Raw genomic sequence first — 25,434 nt, forward strand, 5'->3', positions numbered from 1 at the left:
GTTTCCAGGGAGGGTGGATGTAGTGAACTTAACGGGTCTTCTCACCAGTCAGAGGTTCAGCTTTTGGTAGGAAGGGGGTTGCTGAAGTGTGATCCTTTGTTGGTAAAGGATCACGTCGGGGTCACCAATGTTTGTGCCTAACCGAAGTAGACACCTGCAGGACGATCGCGTCGCGGCAATGGTAACGATGGTTACTGCAATGCCGGACCACGGGCGATGCTGAACTGCGCTGAGGATGAGCTAACGTGGTTAGCTGCTAGTTGAGATAGTGTATTACGAGCCCTATTCCCAGAGGTAGGAAGTAGAACCGCGGAGTTATGAAGTGTGTTGATAACTGATTTATTCTTCATTTGATACCTGCTTATATTCTACTTAGAACACGGACGCTTAGTGTAATGGTTAGTGAAAGAAGCTATATTCTAAAGTAGGTCAGGGAATTATGATTACGGTAGCAGTTGCGTAGTTGGCTCGGCTGACACCGCAAATGTGCTGACTGCATTGGCGGGTCAGCGTATCGTTGTGACGGTGAGATGGTGAGATGGTGAGTTAGTGAGACATATGATATAATATGCTGATCAGCAATTCTCATCTGCAGTGAGTGCTACTGAGCGCCTGGTACTGTTCCCAATTTGGCTACTGCTTGATTTGTTGGGTGTGGTCATGTTGAGTACCTTTGGGTACGAACAGTAATTTTACTTTTTTCCTTACTGGCTAGCCAAGGTACGTGCTAGAAAAAACTCAAGATGTCATGATGTACGTTCGTTATGGTCGTCCTGATCTGTTTATTACACTAACCTGTAACCTTAAATGGATGGAATGAAAGATTTAACAAGTGCACCATTTTCGGGAAAGAATCCTCACGATCGCTATGATACTATTGTTCGAGTCTTTCACTTAAAGGCCAAAGCTATAATGTTTTTAATTAATAAACATAATTTGTTTGGGGAAGTGCAATTTTTTATGTATACGACGGAGTGGCAAATAGTCGTTGAAGATGTAGTGCCATTAGTTACCCTTCAGGGCTTACAGACCTGCGTTCACTAGACTATGGATAACCTAGTGTATAGGAAGATTCGGGTTCGTGCACTTCTAGCATTGCTCGGTGCTAAGCTCGTCGGATTGACGTGGGATCTTCCTAGTCTTCTCTATAACATGCACCGTACTACGCGAAAAAACAAAAATAGTGGGTGTAAACGGACTCAAGGTAAGCGGACGGACGTTGAAGGCACATGCGAATCAGGAAACATTAAGAGTTAGGGTGGCTGGATGATATTGCCCCCCTTTTCTGTACCCTCCCTACCATGATAGCTCGTGCGAAATTGTTGGCGGTTATCCTTACTCAATGTTTATTCATTATTTACATTTTTAGTTCATATAGAGGCGGCATAGTATGATCAATGATGATCCCGCGATACAAATTTATTCAACCATGGCTAAACTATCTACTTCAATTACACCAGTTTACAAAAAACAAGGCAGAACGCTATAGTCGAGTACCTCGAATATCAGATACCCGTTACTCAGCTTAAGGGACCAAAGGAAAATGGAGATATGCAAGCAGCAAAGCGAGATTGAAATGCGCCACCTACCGGCGGTAGACAGATTTAAGAGATGTGGGCGTTAGATGTGGGCAATGACAGCTTTTATAAACACTAGTTCCTTGAGTTTGTTGTGTAAAAAGTTTACTGGATCGTGATTGATATTACTACATGTTCCTGCTCACCATGTAAATCAAACTCTCCAATGTTCCTTGATTGCTTGCCAAAATAAAATTACACTACCTAAAATTGGTTTGAATGCTTACTCACCGAATTACGTGTTCTGAACCGGTCAAAGGTCGAAGTTCCTCCGATACTTTGCAAATCCATTGCTCAGACGATCGTGATCTAAAAGTAAGTTTAAAGAAATTCCATCGAAATGAGATCTCAAGTTACCTGTTGGTTCTGGTCGACTATTCCGTAATAACTCGAAATACAATCGCAATTTTTAGAGACCTGGTTTACCGTCATCCAAATCCACAAATACTTTCTTATTTTCGTTAACTTCCAATTCTACATTGATCTGAGTGGTCGACCCGATCCGCAGATTCTTGATTCATTGTCGCTATTCCAGCCTCAAGATACAAGTTATCATTGAATAAACTGAGAAGAGGAAACTAAACTTCAGCAGACTCTAACAAAGACTTTATTAAATACTGGTAAAGCAATACGTGAAGTTAAACCTTCTCCTAGTAGCCTTCGCTTAGAAATAAACTGTAATCTAAGCGGTTTCGGTTTCTAGGGACGTAAATATCGTTTGGTTTTGGTTATGTAGTAGACAGCTAGGGCCATTAGTTACCCTTCATGGTTTACAGACCTCCGTTCACTAGACTATGGATAACCTAGTGTATAGGAAGATTCGGGTTCGTGCACTTCTAGCATTGCTTGGAGCTAGGCTCGTCGGATTATCGTGGGATCTTCCTAGTCTTCTCTATAACACGTACCGTACTACGCGAAAAAAAGTTTTAAGTGCTCTATACGGTAATCTAAAAGGCTAAAACAAAAATAATGGGTATAATCGGACTCAAGGTACGCGGACGGACGTTGAAGGCACAAGCGAAACAGGAAACATTTAGACTTAGGGTGGCTCGATGATATTTCCCCCCCTTTTCTGTACCCTCCCTACCATGATAACTTGTGGGAAATTGTTGGCCGTTATCCCTTACTCAATGTTTATTCAATATTTACATATTTAATTCATATAGCGGCGGCATAGTATGATTAATCACTTTCCCGCGTTACAAATTTATTCGACCATGGTTGAACTATCTACTTCAATCAACAAAAGAAAATCAGAAAATACAATAATGATTTCAATACAACTTAAGATCTTTCATCTTCAAAAAATCAAATTTAATTCAAAATAAAACAAGATTCAGGCTGACCGAGTAACCTTCCGTTTGATTTGGCACACACAATCATAATACCATTAATAAAAATAGAAAAAATTCAGAAAATCAATATGGTGGTAACAATATTTCACTTAAGCAAAACTCCTGCGTTGCAGGTTCGGTGGGCCCATCGAAGACGCTGTGCAAGGATGCTTTTAAGACAAGTTGACATATTCATTTCTGCCAAGATAAGTTAAGTGGCATATACGGATGGGCATTGTCAGGACTAAAAGAGAATTACTACTAAATCAATACAAAGGTACGCTACATACGCTTTTACCGAAAAACTACTCTACGTAGGTTGAAATGAAACTACACAAAACTTTAACGCCTGCGACAGCTCACTACATACGAAGGGTTCTGCGTCTTCGCTTGTCAGACAGCAGGTCTGTTCAATCGTTACTCTCCTCCAAATACATTAGCCTATGGTGAGGCTTTTCCCATCGGCAAGCCGCACGTGGCGATTACGGGCGAAGTGCCGGGTCTGCTACGCTACAAATCGCCTTACTGGACTAGCCAGGGCTGAGAATCCCGTTGCCGCGCATGGCGCGTGTTGGTGAGGCGATGTAGGTGTGGTAGCAAAAGTCACATCCGGTATCCGTTCACTTCCCTATTCAAGTACAACCACGGTTACGATCTATGGTCCAACCATAGCTGATGTACTTGTACTATAACCCTCAAAAATGTCACTCTATGGCTTAGCTAGAGCTGGGACACAGTTGTCATCCAGGTGGACTTCCTTCGATTCGGGGCGGTTCTTAATAGGCCGCACGTGGCATGCGGATAATGGGATGCCGGGCTAGAGAATTGCGCCGTTTGCGGACAATCTGTAGCCTCGGTCACCTTCCAAACGAAACGAAGCTGAAAATCTGTGTAACCATTCCTGGCCAGAATAGATGGCGCCTGAGTTTCTCAATCATTTTGTTCATTTCCTTTCGCTGTTCTCAAGATTGGAGATGAGTCTAATTTGGTTTTTAGATGGTCAGAAAGTCTTTCGCTCTTTCAGTGAACGGTCGTGCTTTTGTCTTGCGCTCCGAATTTTTGTTCGTTTTTTCGATAAACCATCGGGGTTTATTTCATATTTTCCTACATTTTTATAACTTTTTATGTCCCTAGCACATCCGTTCGCTTCGCAAGTGCACAGTGATTGTTTTGTGTTTAGATTAACAAAATTAGTTTGCACGTCTAATCTCTTTGCAGTGTTTGATGTTATTGTTTTTTTCTAATTGCCTTCTTATTTTCTTCCAAACGCTGCTTTGAGCGGTAAGAGTCTAAACGGAAGTTACCCGCTCTCCCGCACTCCCACATATAACTTTGTTGTTGGAACATCAAAAACTTACGCTCCCCCAGCTTACTCACTCCCGCTTACTCTCCCCGCTCTCTAGCTCTCTCTTTTACTTGCGCAGCTTTATTCTCCTTGCACTGTGGTTCGGAATATCGCGATAATATCTGTCTGCAATTTAAAGAAATGCAAGTCGTTGATTTCGGCTGGACAACAGCATTCCGTGCCATTCGTACGAGAATATTTTTCATGCAAAATGCCTTGGCTATTCGGGTCTGGTACGCGATGTAATCGACATGAGAAGTGGCTTGCGCTACTATTGTGATGAATGCATTGCCTATGAAATCCAGGCACTCTCTATAAGACGGCTTACAAAAAGCACTGATTTGGTTTCCGAATGCAAAGGACGCGAGGTTTTGCCGCATGAGACGCCCGAACAATCTGTTATAAATAATACAGTTATAATTAAAACGCCGCATGTTGACTTAACGTCCGGAATACCGACTTAAACAGGTAGTGCAGCCATAAATGCCGTAGTACCAAAATCTTTCACATGCGTGGTACCTAAAACAGTCACCTGTGTACCGCAGCGGAAACTAAAATTTGTTTCTCGGCTGAATCCTGACCTTTCATCCCTTGACATTACGGCCTATATACGTAACAAAGTTGAGATTGATAATCTAAAGGTTGAACGATTTAACTATGATATGCTAGGGAAGTATCATCATTTAAGATCGGTGTTCCCTGTGCTCATTTTGCATCTATGTGCTCAGCCAATTTTTGGCCTGTAGGCATTTTTGTTAAAGAGTACGAAGCTAAGAACAAGAAAATTCCTTTAAAGGAAGTTGGAAATCCCTTTAAAAAGCCATCCACAACTACATCCTCATCTATCTCAAAAAACTAGATTCTTTTCTTCAGCTATCTTATCAGAATACAACAGGTTTACAAAGTAAGTTGAACAAATTGTATACTGATAGTTTTTTCTTGTCTTCTCATGTTATTGTGCTTACAGAAACCTGGTTAAAACCAGAAATTCTTAGTCCTGAAGTTTTTCCAAGTAAGTACACAACTTACAGGCTTGATCGTCCGTCCCGACGTGGAGGTGGAGTTTTCATTGCAGTTGACTCAGAATTAACGTCTGAAGTAATAACCTCCGTCGAAATATATGACATTAAATTTCTGTGTATAAAACTATCCCTTCCGGGTATTTCTATATACATAACATGTTTATATATTCCGCCATCATCTGAATTCCCAATATAGGGATCAGTTAATAGTTTTAGGTGACTTTAATATACCTAGGGCGACATGGTCCACCGTCGAAACATCAAATATATTGTTACCTTCAACGCAGCATTAATTTTCTTGACGGTTTGCTTGATATTTCATTGTCTCAAGTAAATCACGTTCTAAATTTATTAGGACGATTACTCGATTTATGCTTTGTTTCCAGTCCAGATTGTGTTTGCATAGCTAGAACCTCTGCAATTACTTTACCAGAAGACCCACCCAACGCAAGAGCTGACTATTGACATTGAAAAGTCAGTTAACGCATCCCCTGCTTTCGTAGAGCAAACTTTGCACTCTGTACTTATGTACTAATATAACTGAAACTGTTAATATATTTTATAATGTATTAAACGCAGTTGTTGATACATGCGTTCCTACGTATTATCCTAAAATGTCAAACAAACCTCCGTGGTTTATCATAGAGCTGGCATGACTTAAAAATGTAAAGTCTAGACTTTAAAAAAAGTTTAGAGCTTCTGGTACACACGCTGCCTTTTCCCGATACTTAAGTGCTCGGTCTGATTTTACCGTGCTTAACGCCCAGTGTTATAAAAACTATTTAGGTTGTTGCAAGACCCATTTTAAACTGGATCCAAAACAGTTTTGTAATTTTGTTAACACAAAACGTAAATCTTCAGAGTTAGCTTCTCCTGTCCTTCAAACAGCAGCTGACAAGGACAACTGTTGTAAAGTACACTCCTGTGCAATAGCACACCGGACATCCGTTAAAATCAAGTATATAATCCATGATGGTGGAATGTATGACCGCATGGAGTAAATGCTGTTATATCGTTTGCGATTAATGGCTGCGTACAAGTCGTACACGATGTTATCTCGCCGCCTACTGTGGCTGGTAGATCGAGATTGCTGTGACGCAATGACAGCTTTTATAAACACTAGTTCCTTGAGTTTGTTGTGTAAAAATAAATAAAAAAATTACTACATGTTCCTGCTCACCATATAAATCAAACTCTCCAATGTTCCTTGATTGCTGGCCAAAATAAAATTACACTACCTAAAATTGGTTTGAACGCTTACTCACCGAATTACGTGTTCTGAACCGGTCAAAGGTCGAAGTTCCTCCGATACTTTGCAATTCATTGCTCAGACGATCGTGATCTAAAAGTAAGTTTAAAGAAATTCCATCGAAATGAGATCTCAAGTTACCTGTTGGTTCTGGTCGACTATTCCGTAATAACTCGAAATACAATCGCAATTCTTAGAGACCTGGTTCACCGTCATCCAAATCCACAAATACTTTCTTATTTTCGTTAACTTCCAATTCTACATTGATCTGAGTGGTCGACCAGATCCGCAGATTCTCGAATCATCGTCGCTATTCCGGCCTCAAGATACAAGTGATTATTGAATAAACTGAGAAGATGAAACTAAACTTCAGCAGACTCTAAAGAGAATGTATTGAAACCTGGTAAAGCAATACGTGAAGTAAGAAGTAACTAATTAGTTTTACTTTATGTATCTTGTCTATTCGTATTTTGACCAGTATTTTTAATTGTCTATTGTTATACTGTCTTTTTCTTTATCCGCGATTTTGTTTACTCGCCCAAAACGGTGAAGGGCTCCGTGTGTAACAAGCATTGCTTGGTGTTGTAGGGCCACTTGTTTGTACTGACCATAGTGCATCAACGTCAAAGAAAAGCGTCCTCTGCCGCTTGAGTCCACGAAAGAACTTTATTTTTCTTGAGCAGATCAGTTAGCGGAACGGCAATCGTGTCATAGTTATCCACAAAGCGCCTGTGCCAACCTTTGACGGTTGTAGGTGCAGGGAACTTTTCGATCGCACTTACTTTGTCCGAGTCAACTTTCAGCTCACCGTGACCAATGACAAAACGTATGTATTCAATTTGAGTCATACAGACCTTTCATTTGGCTATGTTTATTGTCAGGCTCGCATCACGAAGATAGCCTGCTATTTCTTCTAACAGCTTCATGTGCGACTCGAAGTCGTCAGACAAAGCCAAGAGGTAGTCCAAATAAACAAATATTCTCGAACGCAATTTCGCTGGAATAACCAAATCCATTAGTCTACACAGAGTTTGAGCAGCGTTACATAGACCGAAAGGCATCACCTTATATTGATACAAGGGCCTGTTAGGTATTGTAGATGCCGTATACTGTCTGGACTTTTCCTCGAGCGGTATTTGCCAGAAAGCATGTTTCATATCAAGGCCTGTGATATAGCGCGCGGGAGGCAACCGGCTAAGTATCCCGTCTATGTGCGGTAGTGGATAAGCGTCCTTTATTGTTAGCTTATTCACTTCTCTAGAATCGAGACACAAGCGAATTTTCTGTCCTTTCCTCACGAGAACACAGTTACTGCTCCATGGGCTTTTGGATTCTTCAATCACGCCTATTCTGCAACTCGGAAAACATAAGATTCTCTTTTGCCGGCGAGATTGGCCAATGACGCTGCTTTACTGGTTTCGCGTCCGCTACATCAATAACATGTTCCATCAGATGGGTTCGACCTCGACCGTTTTTTTCATAAGATGGTAGTTTATTTATGACTAAGTCTAGTCTTTCATTTTGCTGTGCTGACAGCACGTGAACTTGCGTAACGTGCTGCTCTAATATGGTAAGGCTGTGGGTATTTGTCCCTGGTTGATAAAGATTCGTCCGGTTGGTTGATTAACTTGTCTGGGATTAAATCTACTAATATTTCTGTTTGGGTACCTTTATCGGATTTTACTGCCTCGGATGCGAAGTGTGGTTCTTGACCAACGAATCCATAGTGTAGTTATCCGAAAGGTTGCACTTTTGGCATTTGGGCTTGTACGTGTTCTTTGCTCCACATCCGTAACAAAAGATGGTTCGATATTGGAAACATTCATCAAAACGATGACCTAGCATATCGCATTTCCAACACTTTAATTGCTTGCGTTGTATCGCTGCCACTTCAGCCAATTCGCTGAAGTCAAAATCTTGTTCTATCTGAGAAACAAAAGAGCGTTGATGAAAACTACTCTTCATGGTTTGTGCTTTTATTTGCCTACAAAATTGTTTATGAGTTCTGATTTCTTCCCTGAGCTGAGCTAACGTAACTATAAGTAAATGCATAATTTCGTGCCGCAGAGATGGCTTTGAATGCCGTATGAGAAGCCTCACTAACGATTCTTCTGAGATCGGAGTACTCAAGCGAGAAACGAGTCCTTCCACCTGAAATTGGTAATACTCAGGAGGCTTTTTTTTTAGCTTGACGCTTGCTGTTTATAAACTCCCAAATGTCCATATCGTTATCGCATTTCTTGAACTTATTTCCGAACTCTCTACAAAACTCTATCCAATTAAATTGATGGCATGAACGATGGAAATTCCAGTTCCATTCGCCACGAAATATTAGTGCAAATGGTCACACAAAAGCTGACGATCTTCATTTTAATTTTGCTGAGCTAATGCTTGTACACGATAAAGGAATTCTTTGGTCCGTAATCCGTCTTTGGATCCATCACACTTGATGTGCCAGCTCTGAATGATGTTCGGCAATTTTTCTGGTTGCACTGCCGAATTTGACCTGCTGACGCGCTTAGCGTTTGGGTGAATGTCATGATAAACTGTTCCTGCAGAATGAGCTTCCCCTGATTGACCTTGCCTTTTATCCAACCTCCTACCCCGGGTTTGAGCAGAACTAGCAATAAGTATATTTGCTACCTGTGCACGAATAAAATCAGAAAGTTCTTGCTTGAGGTTCAGTTGTTGCTCCTGCATGGCTGTTTGTATTACTCTCTCTATTTCCTCTAAATTCTCTACCCTAGAAGTATCTATTATCGAGTCTGTGTTCAGACTCCGTTCGTGGTGATTCACAGGATTATTGCGATTCGATCTCAGTGTCATTCCTTTTCGCGGTCAAGCGCCTCTGCGTTGACCTTTTACTCGCGTTACTGCCGTTAGCAGAGTTAGCTTCTCCTGTCCTTCAATCAGCAGCTGACAAGGACAACTGTTGTAAAGTACACTCCTGTGCAATAGCACACCGGACATCCGTTAAAATCAAGTATATAATCCATAATGCACTGTTGGTGGAATGTATGACCGCATGGAGTAAATGCTGTTATATCGTTTGCGATTAATGGCTGCGTACAAGTCGTACACGATGTTATCTCGCCGCCTACTGTGGCTGGTAGATCGAGATTGCTGTGACGCAATGACAGCTTTAATAAACACTAGTTCCTTGAGTTTGTTGTGTAAAAAGTTTACTGGATTGTGATTGATATTACTACATGTTCCTGCTCACCATATAAATCAAACTCTCCAATGTTCCTTGATTGCTTGCCAAAATAAAATTACACTACCTAAGATTGGTTTGAATGCTTACTCACCGAATTACGTGTTCTGAACCGGTCAAAGGTCGAAGTTCCTCCGATACTTTGCAATTCATTGCTCAGACGATCGTGATCTAAAAGTAAGTTTAAAGAAATTCCATCGAAATGAGATCTCAAGTTACCTGTTGGTTCTGGTCGACTATTCCGTAATAACTCGAAATACAATCGCAATTCTTAGAGACCTGGTTCACCGTCATCCAAATCCACAAATACTTTCTTATTTTCGTTAACTTCCAATTCTACATTGATCTGATTGGTCGACCCGATCCACAGATTCTCGATTCATTGTCGCTATTCCGGCCTCAAGATACAAGTTATCATTGACTAAACTGAGAAGAGGAAACTAAACTTCAGCAGACTCTAACAAAGACTTTATTAAATACTGGTAAAGCAATACGTGAAGTTAAACCTTCTCCTAGTAGCCTTCGCTTAGAAATAAACTGTAATCTAAGCGGTTTCGGTTTCTAGGGACGTAAATATCGTTTGGTTTTGGTTATGTAGTAGACAATTAGGGCCATTAGTTAACCTTCATGGTTTACAGACCTGCGTTCACTAGACTATGACCTAGACCTAGTGTAAAGGAAGATTCGGGTTCGTGCACTTCTAGCATTGCTCGGTGCTAAGCTCGTCGGATTGACGTGGGATCTTCCTAGTCTTCTCTATAACATGCACCATACTACGCGAAAAAACAAAAATAGTGGGTGTAAACGGACTCAAGGTAAGCGGACGGACGTTGAAGGCACATGCGAATCAGGAAACATTAAGAGTTAGGGTGGCTGGATGATATTGCCCCCCTTTTCTGTACCCTCCCTACCATGATAGCTCGTGCGAAATTGTTAGCGGTTATCCTTACTCAATGTTTATTCATTATTTACATTTTTAGTTCATATAGCGGCGGCATAGTATGATCAATGATGATCCCGCGATACAAATTTATTCAACCATGGTTAAACTATCTACTTCAATTACACCAGTTTACAAAAAACAAGGAAGAACGCTATAGTCGAGTACCTCGACTATCAGATACCCGGTACTCAGCTAAAGGGACCAAAGGAAAATGGAGATATGGAAGCAGCGAAGCGAGATTGAAATGCGCCACCTTCCGGCGGTAGACAGATTTAAGAGATGTGGGCAATGACAACTTTTATAAACACTAGTTCCTTGAGTTTGTTGTGTAAGAAGTTTACTGGATCGTGATTGATATTACTACATGTTCCTGCTCACCATATAAATCAAACTCTCCAATGTTCCTTGATTGCTTGCCAAAATAAAATTACACTACCTAAAATTGGTTTGAATGCTTACTCACCGAATTACGTGTTCTGAACCGGTCAAAGGTCGAAGTTCCTCCGATACTTTGCAATTCATTGCTCAGACGATCGTGATCTAAAAGTAAGTTTAAAGAAATTCCATCGAAATGAGATCTCAAGTTACCTGTTGGTTCTGGTCGACTATTCCGTAATAACTCGAAATACAATCGCAATTCTTAGAGACCTGGTTCACCGTCATCCAAATCCACAAATACTTTCTTATTTTCGTTAACTTCCAATTCTACATTGATCTGAGTGGTTGACCAGATCCGCAGATTCTCGAATCATCGTCGCTATTCCGGCCTCAAGATACAAGTGATTATTGAATAAACTGAGAAGATGAAACTAAACTTCAGCAGACTCTAAAGAGAATGTATTGAAACCTGGTAAAGCAATACGTGAAGTAAGAAGTAACTAATTAGTTTTACTTTATGTATCTTGTCTATTCGTATTTTGACCAGTATTTTTAATTGTCTATTGTTATACTGTCTTTTTCTTTATCCGCGATTTTGTTTACTCGCCCAAAACGGTGAAGGGCTTCGCGCGTAACAAGCATTGCTTGGTGTTGTAGGGCCACTTGTTTGTACTGACCATAGTGCATCAACGTCAAAGAAAAGCGTCCTCTGCCGCTTGAGTCCACGAAAGAACTTTATTTTTCTTGAGCAGATCAGTTAGCGGAACGGCAATCGTGTCATAGTTATGCACAAAGCGCCTGTGCCAACCTGCTAGACCAAGAAATCTTCGCAATTGTTTGACGGTTGTAGGTGCAGGGAACTTTTCGATCGCACTTACTTTGTCCGAGTCAACGTTCAGCTCACCGTGACCAATGACAAAACGTATGTATTCAATTTGAGTCATACAGACCTTTCATTTGGCTATGTTTATTGTCAGGCTCGCATCACGAAGATAGCCTGCTATTTCTTCTAACAGCTTCATGTGCGACTCGAAGTCGTCAGACAAAGCCAAGAGGTAGTCCAAATAAACAAATATTCTCGAACGCAATTTCGCTGGAATAACCAAATCCATTAGTCTACACAGAGTTTGAGCAGCGTTACATAGACCGAAAGGCATCACCTTATATTGATACAAGGGCCTGTTAGGTATTGTAGATGCCGTATACTGTCTGGACTTTTCCTCGAGCGGTATTTGCCAGAAAGCATGTTTCATATCAAGGCCTGTGATATAGCGCGCGGGAGGCAACCGGCTAAGTATCCCGTCTATGTGCGGTAGTGGATAAGCGTCCTTTATTGTTAGCTTATTCACTTCTCTAGAATCGAGACACAAGCGAATTTTCTGTCATTTCTTCACGAGAACACAGTTACTGCTCCATGGGCTTTTGGATTCTTCAATCACGCCTATTCTGCAACTCGGAAAACATAAGATTCTCTTTTGCCGGCGAGATTGGCCAATGACGCTGCTTTACTGGTTTCGCGTCCGCTACATCAATAACATGTTCCATCAGATGGGTTCGACCTCGACCGTTTTTTTCATAAGTTGGTAGTTTATTTATGACTAAGTCTAGTCTTTCATTTTGCTGTGCTGACAGCACGTGAACTTGCGTAACGTGCTGCTCTAATATGGTATGGCTGTGGGTATTTGTCCCTGGTTGATAAAGATTCGTCCGGTTGGTTGATTAACTTGTCTGGGATTAAATCTACTAATATTTCTGTTTGGGTACCTTTATCGGATTTTACTGCCTCGGATGCGAAGTGTGGTTCTTGACCAACGAATCCATAGTGTAGTTATCCGAAAGGTTGCACTTTTGGCATTTGGGCTTGTACGTGTTCTTCGCTCCACATCCGTAACAAAAGATGGTTCGATCTTGGAAACATTCATCAAAACGATGACCTAGCATATCGCATTTCCAACACTTTAATTGCTTGCGTTGTATCGCTGCCACTTCAGCTAATTCGCTGACGTCAAAATCTTGTTCTATCTGAGAAACAAAAGAGCGTTGATGAAAACTACTCTTCATGGTTTGTGCTTTTATTTGCCTACAAAATTGTTTATGAGTTCTGATTTCTTCCCTGAGCTGAGCTAACGTAACTATAAGTAAATGCATAATTTCGTGCCGCAGAGATGGCTTTGAATGCCGTATGAGAAGCCTCACTAACGATTCTTCTGAGATCGGAGTACTCAAGCGAGAAACGAGTCCTTCCACCTGAAATTGGTAATACTCAAAAGGCTCTTTTTCAGCTTGACGCTTGCTGTTTATAAACTCCCAAATGTCCATATCGTTATCGCATTTCTTGAACTTATTTCCGAACTCTCTACAAAACTCTATCCAATTAAATTGATGGCATGAACGATGGAAATTCCAGTTCCATTCGCCACGAAATATAATAAATGGTCACACAAAAGCTGACGATCTTCATTTTAATTTTGCTGAGCTAATGCTTGTACACGATAAAGGAATTCTTTGGTCCGTAATCCGTCTTTGGATCCATCACACTTGATGTGCCAGCTCTGAATGATGTTCGTCAATTTTTCTGGTTGCACTGCCGAATTTGACCTGCTGACGCGCTTAGCGTTTGGGTGAATGTCATGATAAACTGTTCCTGCAGAATGAGCTTCCCCTGATTGACCTTGCTTTTTATCCAACCTCCTACTCCGGGTTTGATCAGAACTAGCAATAAGTATATTTGCTACCTGTGCACGAATAAAATCAGAAAGTTCTTGCTTGAGGTTCAGTTGTTGCTCCTGCATGGCTGTTTGTATTACTCTCTCTATTTCCTCTAAATTCTCTACCCTAGAAGTATCTATTATCGAGTCTGTGTTCAGACTCCGTTCGTGGTGATTCACAGGATTATTGCGATTCGATCTCAGTGTCATTCCTTTTCGCGGTCAAGCGCCTCTGCGTTGACCTATTACTCGCGTTACTGCCGTTAGCAGAGTTAGCTTCTCCTGTCCTTCAATCAGCAGCTGACAAGGACAACTGTTGTAAAGTACACTCCTGTGCAATAGCACACCGGACATCCGTTAAAATCAAGTATATAATCCACGATGCACTGTTGGTGGAATGTATGACCGCATGGAGTAAATGCTGTTATATCGTTTGCGATTAATGGCTGCGTACAAGTCGTACACGATGTTATCTCGCCGCCTACTGTGGCTGGTAGATCGAGATTGCTGTGACGCAATGACAGCTTTTATAAACATTAGTTTCTTGAGTTTGTTGTGTAAAAATAAATAAAAAAATTACTACATGTTCCTGCTCACCATATAAATCAAACTCTCCAATGTTCCTTGATTGCTTGCCAAAATAAAATTACACTACCTAAAATTGGTTTGAATGCTTACTCACCGAATTACGTGTTCTGAACCGGTCAAAGGTCGAAGTTCCTCCGATACTTTGCAATTCATTGCTCAGACGATCGTGATCTAAAAGTAAGTTTAAAGAAATTTGGTTCTGGTCGACTATTCCGTAATAACTCGAAATACAATCGCAATTCTTAGAGACCTGGTTCACCGTCATCCAAATCCACAAATACTTTCTTATTTTCGTTAACTTCCAATTCTACATTGATCTCAGTGGTCGACCAGATCCGCAGATTCTCGAATCATCGTCGCTATTCCGGCCTCAAGATACAAGTGATTATTGAATAAACTGAGAAGATGAAACTAAACTTCAGCAGACTCTAAAGAGAATTTATTGAAACCTGGTAAAGCAATACGTGAAGTAAAACCTCCTCCTAGTAGCCTTCGCTTAGAAATCAACTATTGTCTAGGCGGATGGACGTTGAAGGCACAAGCGATTCAGGAAACATTAAGAGTTAGGGTGGCTCGATGATATAGCACCCCTTTTCTGTACCCTCTCTACCGGTTATCCCTTACTCAATGTTTATTCATTACTTACATTTTTAATTCATATAGCGGCGGCATTGTATGATTAATCACGTTCCCGCGTTACAAATTTATTCGACCATGGTTGAACTATCTACTTCAATCAACAAAAGAAAATCAGAAAATACAATCATGATTTCAATACAACTGAAGTTCTTTCTTCTTCAAAAATTAAATTTAATTCAAAATATAACAAGATTCAAGCTGACCGAATAACCGTCCGTTTGATTTGGCACACACATTCATAATACCATTAATATATAGGACAAATGTCAGAAAATTAATATGGTATATGGCCCATCGAAGACGCTGTGCAAGGATGCATTTAAGACAAGTTGACATATTCATTTCTGCCAAGATAAGTTACGTGGCATATACGGATGGTCATTGTCAGGACTTAAAGAGAATTACTACTAAATCAATACAAAGGTACGCTACATACGCTTTTACCGAAAAACTACTCTACGTAGGTTGAAATGAAACTACACAAAACTTTAACGCCTGCGACAGCTCACTACATACGAAGGGTTCTGCGTCTTCGCTTGTCAGACAGCAGGTCTGTTCAATCGTTACTCTCCTCCAAATACATTAGCCTATGATGAGGCTTTTCCCATCGGCAAGCCGCACGTGGCCAATATAGGCGAAGTGCCGGGTCTGCTGCGCTACAAATCGCCTTCCGAGATACCGCTTACTGGACTTACCAGAGCTGAGAATTCCGTTGCCGCGCGTGGCGCGTGTTGGTAAGGCGATGTAGGTGTGGTAGCAAAAGTCACATCCGGTATCCGTTCACTTCCTTATTCAAGTACAACCACGGTTACGATCTATGGTCCAACCATAGCTGATGTACTTGTACTAAAGCCCTCCAAAATGTCGCTCTATGGCTTAGCCAAAGCTGGGGCGGTGGATACCGCGCGTGGCGCGTGTTGGTGAGGTTATGCACTAGCCACAGTTGTCATCCAGGTGGACTTCCTTCGATTCGGGGCGGTTCTTACAAGGCCGCACGTGGCATGCGGTTGGTGGGATGCCGGGCCAGAGATTTGCGACGTTTGGGGACAATCTGTAGCCTCGGTCACCTTCCAGAAAGTTTCGCGCCTTTGCTGATAGCAGGGGGGCACCTAGCGAGTCACGTGTCCGCAGGTGGCAACCCTACCGTGGCAGGTTGGGTTGAACTGACACCAAGAAAAAGTCTCGTCTTGGCCGACGCCACTTAATACACTGCCTATGCGGTTAAATTCGTGTATTTATAATTACCAGTAGTTGGGTGCAAAAACATAAACGATCCTCCCGTTAGTTTTAACTTGCCCGGCGTGCACACAATTAAACGGAAACCAAACAGCGTGGGTTGTAATTTTCAGTTATTATTTTTATTACCGCAGCAGCCTTGCGTGCGTTTTCATTCAAAGTTTTAAACGAAGTGAACGAAAACTCTTGACGCGAGAAGTTGGCTGTACGCTGCCGCGTTGCTAAACTCCACCTAACGGGATCTTTCCAGATTCGGTTCCCCTTTATGCCTGAGAAGGAGAGGGTGTTATGCTGACAGACTATTATGTGTAAGGGTGTCAGCTAGACGACACTCGATGCTCTCTGCTGTACTCTGCGTTTAGCTGTTAGGCAAATTCGAATTTAAATGCGAAATGACTTTACTTTGATTACTTTCAAAAGTTTTTACTTTCATTTACGATTGGCTCCCACAAAGACTAAAATTACGTCTCATAAATTTTATTCTGATATATCTGCAGAAATTTCAGATCCTCTCCTGTATGAGTTTGTTAAAGCTCATATTATTCAAGGACAATGCGGCCGCTTAAGCTAAGAAAAACTTTTGAAGCTCACATTAATGGCGCACATCAATAAAATCAATTAAATACATTTGTAAGTACACCAATAAGGGCAATGATCACTGATCAAGCACAGTTCCTGGATAGACATACAGTGGTCGGCATAAGTATTTTGACAAAACAAAAGTTAAATATACTCAGAATTTGAACTTACTTCTTGTAATCTTTGGCATCAATGGAAACATAATTTAAATGCCGTTTGAATGATATAATACATATCTTAACCCATTCAGTACTTATTGAAAAGGACGAATTTGTGTAAACATCTACTTTTAAACTTTTTTCCTCGACTTGAAAACTTAAATTTTTTGATTCAAAAAGTTTCTTCAAGCAAAAATAATAGTAACTGCAAAAGAATTTTTCAAAAGTCATTTTGCTTATATTTTTTATGATACTTTGCAAATCCATTGCTCAGACGATCGTGATCTAAAAGTAAGTTTAAAGAAATTCCATCGAAATGAGATCTCAAGTTACCTGTTTTTTCTGGTCGACTTTTCCGTAATAACTCGAAATACAATCGCAATTTTTAGAGACCTGGTTTACCGTCATCCAAATCCACAAATACTTTCTTATTCTCGTTAACTTCCAATTCTACATTGATCTGAGTGGTCGACCCGATCCGCAGATTCTCGATTCATTGTCGCTATTCCGGCCTCAAGTTACAAGTTATCATTGAATAAACTGAGAAGAGGAAACTAAACTTCAGCAGACTATAACAAAGACTTTATTAAATACTGGTAAAGCAATACGTGAAGTTTAACCTTCTCTTAGTAGCCTTCGCTTAGAAATAAACTGTAATCTAAGCGGTTTCGGTTTCTAGGGACGTAAATATCGTTTGGTTTTGGTTATGTAGTAGACAGCTAGGGCCATTAGTTACCCTTCATGGTTTACAGACTTGCGTTCACTAGACTATGGATAACCTAGTGTATAGGAAAATTCGGGTTCGTGCACTTCTAGCATTGCTCGGTGCTAAGCTCGTCGGATTGTCGTGGGATCTTCCTAGTCTTCTCTATAACATGCACCGTACTACGCGAAAAAACAAAAATAGTGGGTGTAAACGGACTCAAGGTAAGCGGACGGACGTTGAAGGCGCATGCGAATCAGGAAACATTAAGAGTTAGGGTGGCTGGATGATATTGCCCCCTTTTCTGTACCCTCCCTACCATGATAGCTCGTGCGAAATTGTTAGCGGTTATCCTTACTCAATGTTTATTCATTATTTACATTTTTAGTTCATATAGCGGCGGCATAGTATGATCAATGATGATCCCGCGATAAAAATTTATTCAACCATGGTTAAACTATCTACTTCAATTACACCAGTTTACAAAAAACAAGGAAGAACGCTATAGTCGAGTACCTCGACTATCAGATACCCGTTACTCAGCTAAAGGGACCAAAGGAAAATGGAGATATGCAAGCAGCGAAGCGAGATTGAAATACGCCACCTACCGGCGGTAGACAGATTTAAGAGATGTGGGCGTTAGAGTGGGCGTGGCAAAGTTTTTTTGGATCAATCGATAGGTATTGATGAGACCAATTCATTTCAGTTTAAATTTTTTATCTAGCATGAAACTTGTGGGTGCCACAGGCTTGGGCGGTTTGTGGGCGTTAGAGTGGGCGTGGCATCTTCGCGTAACAAACATGCGCTGCGCTCAGGCCTACGGAATCTAAATCTGAAATCCCATTTCTCTATCTTCGATATTTTCCGAGATATCCGCGTTCATATTTACGATTTTTTGAAGTCTGTGGGCGGTTTGTGGGCGTTAAAGTGGGCGTGGCAAACTTTTTTTTGGGTCAATCGATAGGTATTGATGAGAACAATACATTTCAGTTAAAATTTTTATTCAAGCATCAAAACTGTAGGAGCCACAGTTTTGAAACAATTTTGCGCTGCGTAAGAAGCTCAGGAATCTGCACGCCAATCTCAATAGCCTAGCTCTTATAGTTTCCGAGATCTCAGCGTTCATCCGGACAGATAGACGGACAGACGGACATGGCTAGATCAACTCGGCTAGTGATCCTGATCAAGAATATATATACTTTATGGGGTCGGAAACGCTTCCTTCTGCCTGTTACATACTTTCCGATGAATCTAGTATACCCGTTTACTCTACGAGTAACGGGTATAAAAATGGAAGAAATACACCTTCAAGGAAACCTTTGTTTTCTGGTAAGGTATATCTCCCTGATAAAGAAAATTGCACTTAAAATTTTTTCTAAGGTACCAATTTTTTTTTAAGTGTTAAAAACTTTTTTCGCACTTTTTTATTTTCTAACTCGAGTTCTGGTAGACCGAATTCTATTATCAAATACTCATTTTACAGGTTATAGAATGCCCTTTAACTTTCTTATACACATCATTGAGTTCCATTCATTTCAAAGTTGAAAAAGTTGGAAAAAATGCAAAAACGCTGGCATAAATGGGTTCTTTAAAAATACACGCATAAAAACCGAAATTAGTTTTATGTTGTTTTTTTTTAAGGCTGAACCTTAACGGAGAATATGCGCCATTGATCACGACAATCCGTTGGTAAATCGATTTTTTACAGATTTTTAAACGTTAAACATTATTTTAAATTTTCAGTGTTTGGGAACGTAAGAATTTGGTGCAAGTTGTATTACATACCGTCAGTTTCCTTGCTATTTCCTTGCTAAAAATATATGAAAATGATTTCCTCGTAACTGCAATCGCATACCTTTTAGCTTGCCCAGCACTAATAGCAAGGCATCTGACGTTATGCATTACAGCTTGAACCAAATTTTTACGTTCCCCAACATTGAAAGTTTAAAATAATGTTTAACGGCCGCCGCTCCCGAATACTGTAAAAAAATCGATTTACCAACGGATTGTCGTGATCAATAGCGCATATTCTTCGTTAAGGTTGAGCCTTCAAAAAAACAACATAAAACTAGTTTCGGTTTTTAGGCGTGTATTTTTAAAAAAGCCATTTTTGCCTACGTTTTGGCATTCTTTCCAACTTTTTCAACTTTGACGAAGTGTAGCTTCTAAACCAATGAATGGAACTCAATGACGTGTAAAAGAAAGTTAAAGGGTATTCTGTTACCTGTAAAATGATGATGACCAAATTCGGTTTATCAGAACTCGAGGTAAAAAATAAAAAAAAAACGAAAAACGTTTTTAAAAAAAAATTGGTACCAAAAAAAAAATTTTAAGTGCCCTTTTCTTAATCAGGGAGATGTACCTTACCGAAAAACAAAGTTTTTCTTAAAGGAGCATTTCATCAATTTTTTTTTGTAAAGTAGTGTTATTAATTTCCTATTTCTTTCTCCGTTCTGAGCACAAACAGTGCTTGAGGATCTGTTTTCTAACATTTTTTAATGTTTGCGATCGAAATGGAAAATATTTTTTTTATATTTTTGTCTACACCACACTAAGTGCAAATTCTTTTTAAATTAAGCAACATTTGTTCTTTTATAGCAAACACAATAAGTGCGTTATATTATTGACTTAAGCACAAACTGTACATTTTGATATACTTTTTATACCCGTTACTCGTAGAGTAAAAACGTATACTAGATTCGTCGGAAAGTATGTAACAGGCAGAAGGATGCATTTTCGACATCATAAAGTATATATATTCTTGATCAGGATCACTAGCCGAGTCGATCTAGCCATGTCCGTCTGTCCGTCTGTCTGTCCGGATGAACGCTGAGATCTCGATAACTATAAGAGCTAGGCTATTGAGATTTGGCGTGCAGATTCCTGAGCTTCTTACGCAGCGCAAGTTTGGTTCAGCAGAGTGCCACACCCACTCTAACGCCCACAAGCCGCCCAAAACTGTGGCTCCTACAGTTTTGATGCTAGAGAAAAATTTTAACTGAAATGTATTGCTCACGGCAATACCTATCGATTGACCCAAAAAATAGTTTGTCGCGCCCACTTTAACGCCCACAAACCGCCCACAAACTTCAAAAAATAGTAAGAATGAACGTGGATATCTCGAAAACTATCAAAGATACAGAATTGGGATCTCAGATTTAGATTCCGTAGACTTGTATGCAGCGCAAGTTTGTTGCGCAAATGTGCCACGCCATTTCTAACGCCCACAAACCGCCCAAACCTGGGGCGCCCAGAATTTTCATGCTAGATAAAAAATTGTAACTGAAATATATTGGTCTCGTCAATACCTATCGCTTGATCCAAAAATAATTGCCACGCCCACTCTAACTCCCAGAACGCTGTAACGAACTGATTTTTGTGGTCTGCTCGCTACGAGATTCGTGCGGCTAGCTCAGTATATTGTGTGTTCGTCCCACCAAATTTATATAACCGTGACCGCCCAGTAGCTCAGTGAGAAAGCACAGAATTCACGGGCTCGTAGTGGGTTTATTGCGGGTATATTATTACAAATGTCTTGGTAGCTTGGTTGGCCTTGACTCGTCGCTTGTGACCTTCGATACTTCCGACGGTCCTGATTGACTCGACGACCTCTCGCCTTGATGACTCGGTGCTCCAGTCCTGTAGCTCCCTGAAGATCCTCGCAGCTCCCTGAAGATTCTCGCAGCTCCCTGAAGACGCTCGCTCGCTGCTCGCTCCTCACGCGTGACTTGGTGAATGCTGGTAACGACTCGGACTCGCGAGGGGGATCAGCCGTACGGGCTTAGGGAAGCGTCACCGTTCTCAGACTAGGGTGAACAGAAACTGCGCTCTCCAGGATCGCTCCTTTCGACACACCGCCGCCTGTCCCTTGCTTTGTCGCGGATGGTCCCACTGGGGTTTCTGCTCAGCCCGCGCGGACAGTCAAGGCGGAACGCAAGGAAGCTGCAACGCGCTTTACTTCGCTTCCACGCCTAGTGTAAACGAACGTTCCCCTAGGCTCACCCTTCCGGGACGTTTACGCGTGGCTTTTGGTACTCAAGGTTCGGGCACGCCGCTCCGGGACCTCGCAAGTCGAATCCGTAGGGCTCTCCTGGACAATTCCACTCGAGGCCGTACCGATCGACCGCTCTCCCTTCTGGCTTGTTATATTTGGGGTTCGGGCACGCCGCTCCGGGACCTCGCAAGTCGAATCTGTAGGGCTCTCCTGGACAATTCCACTCGAGACTCTCCCTTCTGGCTTGTTATACCCTCTCCAGGCGTAACGCCAGGGCTTTGTGGATAGGGTTAATCGACCACCTTGACCTAGCCGTGTGATGCCCTCTGGACCTCAGCTACCTGCGTCTCAATTCGGAGATTCCTGGTATCCCAATCCCGAACGTCTCGACGTAGCAATCTTGCTCCTCGTAGGCTCCCACGGCGCTGCTTCTCCGCCGACTCGACTTGCTGTTGCTCCCTTGTAGATTATCTGGTTGTTTGATTGTTCACTTTGATATCTGATTGATCTTGACGGTTTGACTCCTTGTGATCGACTGATCCAGCTGCCAGCGCTCTGCGGCCTTATATAGGGCCTCCGGGAACCGTTATTTCCCTTTTGCGCATGGCCCGCTGGATCTCTCCACTCCGGGTCCAAAGTCCGTGCCTCCTAGTTGACCCACTTGTCCTTCACGTACCGCTTCCAATCGATGCTCCGCCCACTGCTGCCGTCCCGCTGAATTCCGTGATGCTTGTGGCACGCCTGTGTGCCGCGGTCCAAAGTTCACGGGAGAGTCCAAAGTCCGGTGGAGTCCCGTTATCCGCTTTTCCACACGGCACTCTTGCCTTGCCCGCGAAGTCTCAATTCCCTCTCGATTTCCATCCTTGGTCCCTAAATTGTCTCGCTCTCCATCCTTGGTCTCCAAACACTCCCTCTCTCCATCCTTGGTCTCCAAACTCTCTCGTTCTAGATCCAAGTCTCCAAACTCACCTTGCCGCGCTGTTACTACGCGAATTCGCCGCGTATCTGGTAAGCAGCCGGCCATCTGCTGCTGCTTATATTTGTGGGGAGTTATTTAACTCCTCACATTCCCCCCTTACTTTGGGAAACATTTAAAACTTGTTCCTACTCTCCGGCGTTTCCTTGCTTATCCTAGCCTTTGAGTCCTTGTGATTCCCGCAGCGCTCCCTCGTTGCTCCCTCGATTCTCCCACGACGCTCTTAACTCCGTTGAGTTTCTACAGCGCTGGTCATCCTGCTCGTAGCAACTTGAATCTCCCGCGCTGATATTCTCCCTGGTTCCACTGGGACATCGATACTCATGGGCTATCGATCCCCAGCTCGCACGCACCATTCGTGCGTGTTCGATGTTCATTCGCATATCGATATCGACGGTGCGGCGTTGCCACCTGCTCGTTGCGATATTTCCACCTTAGGCCGATATTACCATTTTCGTGTACCCATCGATCGCACTTTCATCTAATGCCAATCGATCGCCTATCGAGGCGCCCCCTTCCCTGGTTCATTGTGATTTTGCTACTTTCTAGGTAAGTTTTCGCACTTCCTCTCCTTTCTATATTATCCTTTCTCTCTCCATACGACCTCTCTCGCCTCTCGTCTCTCTCTCTCGCCCTTCAATCGTCCTCAGCCGGCTGAGCCTGACTCCATGCTGGCAACACTCGAGAGCGGGTGCGAAGAGGACTTCGCATTTGCTTCACTGCAGGGGAGTATTTTGGTATCGTTTGGCTGCTTCCTGTATTAACCCAATGTGAATTTCAGGATGCCGGAGCTGCAATGTGTGCCCCTTTCTTCTGGCCCCTGTTTCAGCCGCGGTTCCCGTCCTATGCCGGTTTTTAAACTCTGTTTTGTTTCTTTTATTTAAACTTTATTCGGCCGCTCCTCGAACACTCTTGTGCCCGCAAGCCCCAACCGGCCCCGGAACGCGCGCCCCTCTCTCTATACGCGCACGCTGCGCCTACCGCCCAGGATGCGAGCCTCCTTCACCGCCGGTGCCTCCGCGATCCCTTCGGGGCATTCGTGCTCCGCGATCTCTCGCCATCGCTGGCCCTCCGGCGCCGACACCGTCCGCGACAATTTCGGCCGTGCCACCACCTCGGACACTTTGGGCGCCGAGGGCTGCCGCTTGAGCGGAGGTCGGCCACCTTCCACGGGCTCGGGCGACACCCAGGGTCCTCGCTCCAGCGGCTCATCCGGCTCCGCGGTTACCGTCGCGGTCCCTGTTGGCATTGGCGTCGATGGCCCTGTCCTTGGCGTCGTCGGTCCGGTGCTCGGTGTCGGTGGGGCCCAATGCTCCGGTCTGCCGCCGGTCCTGGGATCCAGCGGGCTCACCCGGGGACCACTCTCCTCCCAGATTCGGGGCTCCTCCGTCGCCGCCGTCTCCTCCGCGGGACCCTCCGGCCAGGTCCAGACAACCGTCTGCTGCCGCCACCTTACCCCTTCGGCCACGAACGTCCGGGTGCTGTGGCTCACGTGGGCCGCCGGTATGTCCGTCCGGATGTGTTGTTGCTGCGTCGGATCGGTCTCGTGCTGCTGGCGTCGCTCGCGTTCGGGCTGCTGCTGCGGTGGTGGCTGCTCGAACCTCGGCGTGGGTGGTCGTGCTGGCGTCCACTGCGGTGACCCCTCGGCCGCATACCTCGGCGTGGGTGGGTACCCTGAGTTTTCCCACAGCTGCTGCTCCTCCACCTCGGCCGCCCGCAGTTGGGCCTGCCAATCCGGCGACTCCTCCATCTCCTTCATCCGCCGCTCCTCGCTCTGCCTTCGCGCATCGCACTTCCGTCGAAATTCCAACGTAGCCTCTGCCACAGACTCGGCATGGCTACTGGGCGTCGCTGTCGGAGCTGATGACCGGCTCGGGAGATCCGCCGCGAGGTTCGGGTAGGCCCGGCTGTCGACCATCCTTGCCCCGGGCTGGATCCTCCGGACGGCCGGTGGGCAGCCATCATTTTGCGCGCTTCGTTACACGTGTGCTCAAGATGCTTGTCGATTTTGATTGTTCTTCTGAAGCCTGGGCTCCCTTCAACGACACCTCGGTTCCGAGCCTTCCTCTTTGCTCAATCCCGCTATTTCCTTCGCCCTCTCCTTCTTATTACCCAGATCTACGGTACAGCACTCTGCTCTGTACCGTCTTCCCCCTTCCTCCGGCAGACTGTTGATGCGTGTTTTTTCTTTCCTCCGATCAGTCCCAATCGAGACTTTAGACGCTCCAGATGTAACGAACTGATTTTTGTGGTCTGCTCGCTACGAGATTCGTGCGGCAAGCTCAGTATATTGTGTGTTCGTCCCACCAAATTTATATTAACGTGACCGCCCAGTAGCTCAGTGAGAAAGCACAGCAGTACGGGCTTAGGGAAGCGTCACCGTTCTCAGACTAGGGTGAACAGAAGCTGCGCTCTCCAGGATCGCTCCTTTCGACACACCGCCCCCTGTCCCTTGCTCTGTCCCGGATGGTCCAACTGGGGTTTCTGCTCAGCCCGCGCGGACAGTCAAGGCGGAACGCCAGGAAGCTGCCTCGCTCTTCACTTCGCTTCCAAGCCTAGTGTAAACGAACGTTCCACCCTAGCCTCACCCTTTTGCTTTTGGTCCGGGACGTTTACGCGTGGCTTTTCGTACTCGGGGTTCGGACACGCCGCTCCGGGACCTCGCAAGTCGAATCCGTAGGGCTCTCCTGGACAATTCCACTCGAGGCCGTACCGATCGACCGCTCTCCCTTCTGGCTTGTTATATTTGGGGTTCGGGCACGCCGCTCCGGAACCTCGCAAGTCGAATCTG

The 25,434-nt window shown here is 43.5% G+C and overlaps 1 protein-coding gene across 1 annotated transcript; it reads right to left on the minus strand.

Moving 5' to 3' along the window:
• Window positions 1-23,601: 23,601 nt before the first annotated feature.
• LOC119559706 (nascent polypeptide-associated complex subunit alpha, muscle-specific form-like) lies at window positions 23,602-24,561 on the minus strand. The gene has a single exon (XM_037872767.1). The coding sequence runs from the start codon at window positions 24,559-24,561 to the stop codon at window positions 23,602-23,604; it is 960 nt and encodes a 319-aa protein (XP_037728695.1).
• Window positions 24,562-25,434: the final 873 nt, after the last annotated feature.

Source organism: Drosophila subpulchrella, unplaced genomic scaffold, assembly GCF_014743375.2.
Source record: "Drosophila subpulchrella strain 33 F10 #4 breed RU33 unplaced genomic scaffold, RU_Dsub_v1.1 Primary Assembly Seq34, whole genome shotgun sequence".
NCBI lineage: Eukaryota > Metazoa > Arthropoda > Insecta > Diptera > Drosophilidae > Drosophila > Drosophila subpulchrella.

Coding starts and splice junctions, on each gene's coding strand:
- LOC119559706 (XM_037872767.1), bottom strand. CDS start 24,561: ATGGTCGACAGCCGGGCCTACCCGAACCTCGCGGCGGATCTCCCGAGC.